The sequence below is a fragment of the Penaeus monodon genome, chromosome 42, assembly GCF_015228065.2.
Source record: "Penaeus monodon isolate SGIC_2016 chromosome 42, NSTDA_Pmon_1, whole genome shotgun sequence".
NCBI classification, from domain to species: Eukaryota; Metazoa; Arthropoda; class Malacostraca; order Decapoda; family Penaeidae; genus Penaeus; species Penaeus monodon.
The window spans coordinates 9,777,117-9,787,116 of NC_051427.1; the positions used below are offsets into that span (position 1 = coordinate 9,777,117).

Consider the following 10,000-nt stretch of genomic DNA (forward strand, 5'->3'; position numbering starts at 1 on the left):
CCGTACAGTTCTGAGGAATGAACGTATAACCCAAACCCCGTTTCCCTTCGCTGTTAAGAATAACCCCCGGGCGAAATCAGCCGTTTATTAAGGAATAAAAGGACACGTTCAAGTGGACCCATAACAGAACCAGAATGTTAAGAATTTTCGGTATTTGTCCCAAGTGTCCCTCAGAACCCCCGTCGCTGCGGCTTCGTCATCACAACAATTGATCAGGTGGGAGGTGACGGCTGCCCTCCGCCTCCTCTGGGAAAAGGCGGTGAATTTCGCCCTCTTGCGCATTCTGGACCTTATATCGGCGACTGGCAAGTGGACGTGGACGGGGGAATCGACGGTCGGCAGAAGTAGTAGATGGTTCGTGGGTTTTAGTCCCGGTGAGCGAGCCTGCATAGGGGATGACGATCTTGTGGCTGGATTTGCTGTTTTGAGCGAGTGGATTCCCCCCCCCCCCTTCCTAATTTCTGGCACGATGGCGACGCTGTTCGACCAGTATGAGTCCCAGCAGCAGGGCCTGGGCGGGGGACCGAGCCAGTCCATCCTCGGGACAACGACCTTCAAGAACCAGAAGCTGGAGGAGGAGGCAGCGATTTTCCTGAAGGACAGGCAGGTAAACTTCGCACCGCCGCACCCCATCACCCACCTGGTCGTGTCCAACCGCCACCTGGTTCTGGCCATGGCCAACAAGACCCTCATTCGCATCAACCTCCTCCAGCCCAACTCCTTAGAGGAGGTCGACATCAGCAAGTTTGCGCTTCAGGCCAAGATCCACAACATCTTCCTGGATCCGCTGGGACAGCACCTCCTCATCAGTGTCATCAGCAGGGACGGAAGCACCCCAGTGGACACACTGTACCTACCCCTGCGCACAAACAAGCCCAAGTCAACGGCGAAGCTCAAGGGACACCTCATAACATCCATTGGGTGGAACTGGAAGAACCAATCGGAGAGCTCGACCGGCCCCATCCTGGTTGGCACGTCCAAGGGCTTGATCATGGAGATGGAGTTGACCTCGGATGAGAGATTCTTCCAGTCAGGTCATGAGGAATATTGCAAACAAGTTTTCGATCTGAAAAAGGATGCACCTGTAGCCGTGACAGAGATAGAGGTGTGCAATGCTCCCACAGATGATCTTCAGTGTCTGGTGTTGTGTGCTACAAATGACAAGCTCTATCAGTTTGCAGGGAGACTGAAATCCATGGAGGAAAGACCCATGTACTTGTCTCTGTTTAACAACTACCTTGGCTTACCCCCAAAATTTCACATCTTGCCAAGCAGCTGGAAAACTTCATGGCTTCAGCTCTATCAGCTGCCAAATAAGGGGCCTAAGCATTTTGCATGGATGACGGAGGAAGGGGTGTGCACTGGGGATATTGTATGGGGTGGGGGAGCGCAGGATGACATGACAGTTAACAAGAAACTTCACACTTACCCAGAAGGTGTTGATAGCAGTGTCCTCCCATGTGGATTGATTGTATGTGAATTTCATGTGCTTATTGTGTGGCCTGATAGGATACGAGGCTTGTGTATATTGAACAATCAAGTGGTGTTTGAAGGAGTAATTCCTGAAGAGTGTGGAAAACTAGTTGGCATTTCTAAAGACCCAATCAAGGGAACCATCTGGGTGTATGCTGAACGCGGAGTCTTCAAGTATAAGGTTGACCGAGAAGGCCGTAATGTTTGGCGCATCTACCTGGACCAGGGGAACTATGAACTGGCAAAGAAGCATTGCAATGCTGACCCTGCTTGCCTGTCTGTTGTGCTCCTCCAGGAGGCTCAGGACCTCTTTCAGAAGAAGGAGTACTTGCAGAGTGCGATGCTCTTTGCAAAGACTCTAGCATCTTTTGAAGAGATTACTCTCAAATTTGTAGAAGTGGAAGAGGAAGAAGCTCTTAAGATATACCTGCATGAGAAACTTGATGGGCTAAAGAAGAGTGAGCAGACTCAGGTCACTTTAGTAGTGATGTGGCTGCTAGAGCTCTACCTCAAGCAGTTAGGGAACTTGCGTGATGCTGGCAAGAGACACACACAAGATTATAACAATTGCGATGAACAGCTGAAAACACTCTTCCATGATCCCAAAGTACAGCAGTGTGTTAGAAATAACTCCACAGCCATTTATGAATTGCTCTCCTCCCATGATGACCAGGATAACTATGTCAATGTTTGCTTGATGTTGAAAGATTATGATCGTGTTTTAAGGCACCTCATGCGTCATGGAAGGCACATAGAAGCCCTAAATGTAATGACAAACCAAGGTTCTGAGCAGCTGTTTTACCAACACATTCCGGCACTTCTTCAGGCTATTCCAAGAGCGGCTGTGGATGCCTTGATAGCACAGGGCAGAAGACTGAACCCAATCAAGCTTCTCCCAAGTCTTGTCCATTGCCACACTGCCTACGGAAATGGGGCAGATGTGCTGCGCTATCTGGAATATTGTGTGGACAAGTTGGATGTCACTGATCAGGTGTTGCATAACTTTTTGATTACCTTGTATGCATCTCAAGCTCCCAAGAAACTACTACCCTACTTCAAACTGCAGGGTGATGATAGTCAGAGTGTGTGCTATGATGTTAAATTTGCTTTAAGGGAATGCATGTCAGTTGGAGAAGAACAGGCCTGCGTGCACATTCTAACCACAATGGGACTGTACCAAGAGGCTGTGGAACTTGCCCTGAGATTAGACACAAATCTTGCAAAGGCAACAGCCAATCGGCCCAAGTATGATCAAGACTTGCGCAAGAAGCTCTGGCTCATGATTGCTGCCCATGTTGTCCAGAAAGAACAAGACGTGTCACGTGCCATGGAAGTGTTGAAGGAGTGTGACCTTATTAAAATAGAAGACATCCTACCATTCTTCCCAGATTTTGTAACCATTGACCAATTCAAAGATGCCATATGCTCCTCGCTGCAGGAGTATAACCAGCATATTGAAGACCTCAAGACAGAAATGGAGGATGCATCAAAGGCCGCAGAGAACATCCGCAAAGACATCCAGAAATTCAAGCAGAAATACTCATACGTCCATGCGCAGGATCGCTGTTGTGAGTGCAACTACCCTCTCCTGACAAGGCCCTTCTACCTGTTCCCATGCTCGCATAAGTTCCACCAAGACTGCCTCCTGGATGCTGTCATGAACTACCTCTCTGATGTGAAGGCGAAAAAGGTATCAGAACTCAAGGGGAAACTCCTAGCCATCTCGAATGACGAGAGCGGAACAGGAGCAGGAGGCTTATGGGGTGACAGGGAACAGATTAGGGCAGAGATTGACAGCATCGTTGCTGGGGAGTGCCTCTACTGTGGTGACAATGTTGTAGCAAATGTTGACACCCCATTTATTAGCGACAAAGAATGGGATGCAATGATGTTAGAGTGGCAGTGATTGTCATCCATTCTATCCATACTATGTACATCTTGTATAAAATAATTTTGTTACATAAATTACTGAGAGTTGTATATTTAATTCAGTATGTATTTGATTTTGGCACAGAACCAAAGGTGTAAAGCATGGAAACTGTTAATTACATATAAGGGAACGAATCACATATTCTTGAAGAAATTTCATCATATTTTCCTTATGTAATCATTATCCAAGACATAATTGAACATAAAAATCGAGACCATATATTAAAAGTATACTTTTGGAGACTTGTAATTCAATAAAAGAAAGGAAACTGATATGTAGTCCTTCATTTCATTCCTGTTAATTAGTTATTTAATATACAAGGGAGAAATCAGCATACTAGAGTTGAATAAAAAAAAAAAAGACATCTTGTTTTAGTTTTTGTCTGACTTTTCCCTGAATTTTGAATAACAAAGATAATAATTATTGTTCAGTCAATTTAAGAATTACCACTGTTATTTATAATACAAAAAATACAAAAATTGTCTTTGCTACTTAAAACTACATTGTTACCTATATAAATATATGGAAATACCAGGGATACACAGAAAAAAAGAAGAGAAAATAAACTGCTATATCAAGTTACTTTATTATTTGTGTATATAACTGATGATTTCTCTTCATTGTTTTCCTGCCCAAAGTTATAGTTTGTAAATACTTATATATATGAAAGTTGATAGACCGAGACTTTCCCAAAGCCATAGACACTTTTACAATAGAAGCACCCATTATTGAAAGCATATTCAGAAATAAAGTTGCCTAATTGTAAAGTGATTTCGAAATACTGAGATTCTGTAGTGTTGCATGAATTAAGTAAGGAAGGAAGTAGAAAAGAAAGGAAAACCACGGTCTTTGTACACTTAAAAAAAAAAAAAGAAGTAGAAAGAACTACACTTTTCATATAATAAAAATGAATAGTAATTTGCACAGATCTTGAGCCAGAATATCCCTTAATAAAATGTACACAACATAATCTAGTGACAAATGACTACACTGTATCTGAAATATAAAACACTGAACTTCAGAGATCTTGTACACATTTCTCCATTTATATCAAGATGAGATTCTCTGGACTTGGTGAGTTCTATTTCTTGTTCACTTAAAATTACTATATTCAGGCACAGCATATAAAACTTTTCCTTTTCTGATTATGTTCAGTGCCAATATTTTTTTTTCCCTCCCATTCTATATTTTCTGCTGGACATTCTAACCATGCCTCCCCTCTCTTAGAACATTGAACATTTTTAGGTCTTCCATTGAAAGATATAACTTCAGAAACAAAAATAAAAATTAACCCATTGGCTGTAGGATTATGTACTATCCACTTCAGTATTTTTGTGAATTTTGTGGCAGACAGAAGGCCCATCAAGTGTTCAGCTGCCAAGGTGTGGATTGGTAGACCGAGTGACTGCGCCTAATATCCTTATTCCTTGAATTTTGTGGAAAATTTTTTTTTTTCTAGTGCAATTGATATCGATGCCGTTATTATTATTGAAGTAATGATTATTATGATGTTATTAAAATACTAATGTAATAAATGATATGAAATAGAGAAGAATCTTTCAGAAAATCAAGAAAAAAGGGTAAAATAGGTAGTACTTATAACTAACTCCTTGGTGACTAAGTACTTGTAGAGCCATCTCTATGTAAATATGATTAATAAGCTAAAATTATAGCAGACATCGCATGTAATTTTGCCATTTGAGACCATTAGATGGAAAGGATGTAGAAATATTTTGAAAAAAGAGAAGAAAAAAAAGAAACCTGATAGAATAATAATAATAATCAGTGAGTTTTTTTTATTCTTGGTCATTATTAGTTGCCATTTGATATCACTAACCTTTCCCTTTGTTCTTCCTCTTTATTATGAAATATCAACTGTGTGTGTCTGCCAGTTTACATTTGTACTAATGACAACTTGCCTGTTGCAGGACAATGGCAGAAGTTGAGGCAGCCGTTGTTCTACTAGATGACCTCAACACAAAAGACAAAAGGGCTTGCATCGAGACCCTAATCAGGATCTTCAGGAATGTTGTACAGAATCCTGAGGAGCCCAAATACAGGTTTGGAACTTGCTACTTGTAGGATGCATTTGCTCCTCTTGCCTGTCCATTTTTTTTTTTTTTTTTTTTTTATTTATATTAATTCCTTTCTCAGTTGTTAATGTTAAGACCAGGTACCGCACGGGATATAATCTTGATCATGAGAGTGAGAGAGAGAGAGTGTGAGTGTGAGTGTGAGTGTGAGTGTGAGTGTGAGTGAGTGAGTGAGTGAGTGAGTGTGAGTGTATGAGTGAGTGAGTGAGTGAGTGAGAGAGAGAGGAGAGAGAGAGAGGAGTGAGTGAGTGAGGATGAGGAGAGAGGAGAGAGAGAGTGAGAGTAGTGAGAGTAGTGAGAGAGAAGAGAAAGGAGATGAGGTGAGAGTGAAAGTGAGAGAGAAGAGAGAGTGTGAGAGTGGGAGATGAAAGAAAAAAAGGAGTAAGAGAGAAAAGGAGAAGAGAGAAAGAGACGAAGAGAGGAGAGAGTAAGAGATAAGAAAAAAAAAAGAGACTCCAAGAGAGAAAAGAGAGAGAGTGAGAGATCAAGAAGACAGAGAAAAGAGAGAAAGAGAGAGAGAAAAACAAAGGCACAAAGAGAATTTTCTCATTTCTCTTTCCTCAGAACTTTGAAGATCACGAACAAGGTCTTCCATGGAGATGTCTGGAGACACGAAGTGGGCCGGTCCTTGATGGAGGCTGCGGGATGGGAGATCAGAGGAGAAACCGTCCAACTTCCTCCCGGCGTAGATCTAGCCTTACCCCTAGAAGTCCTCTTAGCCAACAGGTAACGTGTTCTGGTCGCTTTTGTGGTTGGGTGGATTGAGAAGTGGAGAAAGAAGAAAAGAAAGAGAGGATGCTGGATGTCTATAAAAGAGTGAGTGGAAGAGGAGGATAGAATGGTTGATATGTACAGGAGAGTGAGAGGAAGAGGACGATGAAGAGGGAATAATTGACATATAGAAGAGTGGAAGAGGAACAGGAACAGGAACAGGGAAGAGAGATTAGTTGGTGTGGATAGAAGAATGAGTGAATGAAGAAGAAATAATGTTTGTGCATTGAAGAGTGAGTAGAAAAGGAAGAGACAACAGCTAATGTATGTGGAAGAATGGAATAAGAAGAGAGAATGATATTGGGACATGTCTGCATCACAAGTGAGGGTTATGTTTTGATTAATTGTTTAAATACTTTTACTGATAATAGTAAGGGAAGAGAAGAAGGGAGAGGAAGAGAGAAATGGTTTTGAAATGTCTTTGTTGAATTTAGCGACGTGAGTTTGTGTACGAAAGGTCAACTGGTTTTGTTGCAATGGAGTGTGTGCAAAGGGAATATTGGATGTTTCAAAGTGCTTTGTTACAGTAGGTGATATGGTGATACTTATACTGATGGTATTGCTTGAAGACTTTAAAGAGAGATGTGAATTGGTTCTGATTTTGAAAACCACTGCCTTCTTAACTCCAGCGAGTTACTATTCATTTCTCTCTTGTTTGGCGTTCTCCATGTGTAAGAAGTGAGCTCGGTGTTTTTGTCGTGCCTTGGATGATTTTCTGCTCAAAATAATGTCTGTTTGTAAAGGATGAGTGTGCAAATATATAATGTGTAAAAAAAAAAAAAAGTGGCCAGAAAGAGTCAGAAAAGGTGCTTTATGTAAAAGTAAAAATAAAATGAAATAAAAATCAATCACGAGCCATAGATAATTATGGCTCATTTAGGAGGCAGAAGAGTTTGATAATGTCACCATGAGAAAGATTACATCTGTGTATACTTTAACTCTGTATACTTTTAATCAATTCAAGTTTGGCTATATTTCTGGAATGGCAGTAAGATTGTTCACAATGTTCATTTTGGTTAATATTTATTAAAAGATTTGTATTTTTTTTAGAAGTGAAAAACAAACTTTTATTAAAGCTCTCCAGTTTGTTAATATTTTATAGGAGTAAATGCACATTTTCCCTCAATTTTTCATATATATATTACAAAAATTGAGCTGGATGGTATAAATGGAGGATTTTTCCAGTTTAGTATTTACCCAAAAATATATATAAAAAATGCCTAATATCAAAACATGTTTTTTCTAGGGAAGTGAAACCTGACTCAAAGGAATGGGTATCCGAGACTAAGGTTGTGGTGCCCAATGCTGCCAAAGTACACGAAGAGCAGCTTCGTCAGAAAGCTTTGGCAGAGAAGGAAAAGGAGATGGCTGCTTTGAAGAAGGATATGGTAAGATTCACAAGAAAATTGTCCTTTTTAATTTATTTGTTTCTTTTCGTTTCACTTTGTACAATATTTTCAGCTTAATTTTTAGACTTTTTAGTAATTTATGGCAAACAGAATTCAGAACAAGTGCATGGATTCATCATTGTTCAGCCAATGCTAAAATTACATCATTATGCATTTTGTATATGGAACCTACAACTGTTTCCGAGATCAGTATATGGATTTTCACATTAGTATCAGTTTTGATATCCTTTAGTAAGAGGGGAAAAAAGTGTTTCTTTTACTCTCTTCCTACTTGAAAACAGTTCATTTAGTCGTTGAGGCATGGCATCCATCACGTTTTTTCTTGAGCACGAAGTAAATCTCTCTGCGTCCATTGTAATAATATTCCTGCTATTGCAATGGAATGACCTTTAAAGATAACAGAATACTCTGTATAATGCATGAAAAATAGGATAATGATTACAAAAGTGTTGATAATGATATGTGAAACAGAACTAGGATAGTAGTTTATTATAGGAATATTTACGTAGTCTTTGTATCTATATTAAAACATGCTGATAGTTGATATTATATGACTACATAATGATGATTGAATCTTCCCTCATACTTTTATATTAATGTCCATTGCAGGCAGAACGCAAGGCAATTGCTGACAGGATTTTAGCTGAGCATCGCAATGACAGGGAGCAAAAGAAAGTGACCAAGCCATCGAAAGCGACCCCCTTAGGCAAGGGTGGAGTGGCCAAAATGTCGGAAATGTTGCCGAAGCAAGGTGGAGGATGAGGTTAAAGCCGGTCAAGGTCGACCAGAGAGCTTAATTTTACAGCAGTGGATGTGGAACAGGGCTTTAATCATGTATTTTTGATGTTGCTTATGATGATTATGTGGTACAAATGATATTTTTGTTTTGATATATGAACTATTTTTATATTAAGGCAGCATCCACTCTCAAGTTGCTCAGATGGTCACCTGACAAGTATTTTTTTTCTATTAGGATTAAAAGAGAAAGTTTTGATTTATGTTTTAACACAGCGTGTACAAGAGCCATGCTTGGAAAAAGAAAGTTGTATGCTAAAGTCATTTGCCTTATCTTACATCATAGCATAATAAATAATGTATTAAGTTCAAGGATATATTTGCGAAATAGGCAATTTATTGGAACATTTGAGAGAAAAAGACACATGGCTCACTGCTTGACTTGTACTCTGGGGTTCATGAAGCATATATCCACAAGACCAATTGGTGCGGATATAAGTGGATGTACACACTTCAGGAGTAGAAGCTGAGCTTTACGTGTGTGTGTGTGTGTGTGTGTACACACACACACACACACACACACACACACACACACACACACACACACACACACACACACACACACACACACACACACACACACACACACACACATATATATATATACATACATAAATATACATAAATATACATACAGGGGTACCTTGACTTATGAATGTTTTTTGAGATACAAACTGTCTATTGGACAGTTTCTTGCTTTGATTTGAGAGCTAAAGTTTGGATTACAAACCAGCTTCAGATGCCTTGACAATGTGTGCCAGTGTGATCAGCAACTGTAAAATTAACATACTGTTTGTTTGTCACTCAGAAAACCCCAGAGAATTTAAGCCACATAAGATTCTGAGAGAAAAACTGCAGGTTATGTGGAGGGCAAACCCAAGGGCATGGATCACCGGACAGTTTTTTGTGGAGTGGGTGAATTTTGCTTGTGGTCCTGACGTTAAGAAATATCTACAGGAAAATAACCTACTTTTGCAAGCCCTTCTTGTCCTAGACAATCCATCTGCTCACTTACAAAACCTCAAAGATGACATGCTCAAAGTGTTAAAAGTTTATAAAGGTTCTCTACCTTCCACCCAACACCACCTCTGTCCTGCAGCCCATGGACCACCAAAGCTGTTGCTTTGATGTGATGTATAGCACAAACCTCACCCTTTGAGAGTTCTGGAATATATATTGTGATATGCCTCAGAATTATCAGTATGGCCTGACAGGGTCTTACAAAGAGGACCTTAACCTCTGTGTGGAAGAAGCATGCCTGAGGTTGTTTCTGAAGTACTATGGAGGACTCGAACCTGAAGTGGCAGTGATGCGCCTGAAGGAGCATCAAGGAGCTCACTGGGGAGCACTCTGAGGAACTGACAACGAGGGAGCAAAAGAAGCTACGAATACAGCAGCATTGGAGGTTTTGCAGGAAATAGGTGATTTGTAGGAGGTTATCTCTACAAGTGAGGTAAAGGAAATGTTGGGAAAGTGGGAGAAACATTCAGACTTTATTAAAAATAATAGTCCAGAAAAAGATGCAACTG

The 10,000-nt window shown here is 40.3% G+C and overlaps 2 protein-coding genes across 2 annotated transcripts in view; both read left to right on the forward strand.

Annotated features, from left to right (window-relative positions):
* The window catches only part of LOC119598957 (plant UBX domain-containing protein 2-like), a 10,373-nt gene extending 396 nt beyond the window's left edge, over positions 1-9,977 (forward strand). Inside the window, exons 3-6 of the mRNA XM_037948666.1 lie at positions 5,332-5,463; positions 6,061-6,222; positions 7,514-7,655; positions 8,286-9,977. Of these exons, the coding sequence (XP_037804594.1) occupies positions 5,336-5,463; positions 6,061-6,222; positions 7,514-7,655; positions 8,286-8,438 (585 nt within the window). The 5' untranslated portion in view covers positions 5,332-5,335 and the 3' untranslated portion in view covers positions 8,439-9,977. The remainder of the gene's footprint in view (positions 1-5,331; positions 5,464-6,060; positions 6,223-7,513; positions 7,656-8,285) is intronic.
* On the forward strand, positions 12-3,675 carry LOC119598956 (vacuolar protein sorting-associated protein 18 homolog). Its single transcript, XM_037948665.1, has one exon. The coding sequence runs from the start codon at positions 470-472 to the stop codon at positions 3,377-3,379; it is 2,910 nt and encodes a 969-aa protein (XP_037804593.1). The 5' UTR covers positions 12-469; the 3' UTR covers positions 3,380-3,675.
* Positions 9,978-10,000: the final 23 nt, after the last annotated feature.

Bases quoted from the DNA above. Each gene is read 5' to 3' on its own strand.
- LOC119598956 (XM_037948665.1), top strand. From the start codon at position 470: ATGGCGACGCTGTTCGACCAGTATGAGTCCCAGCAGCAGGGCCTGGGC.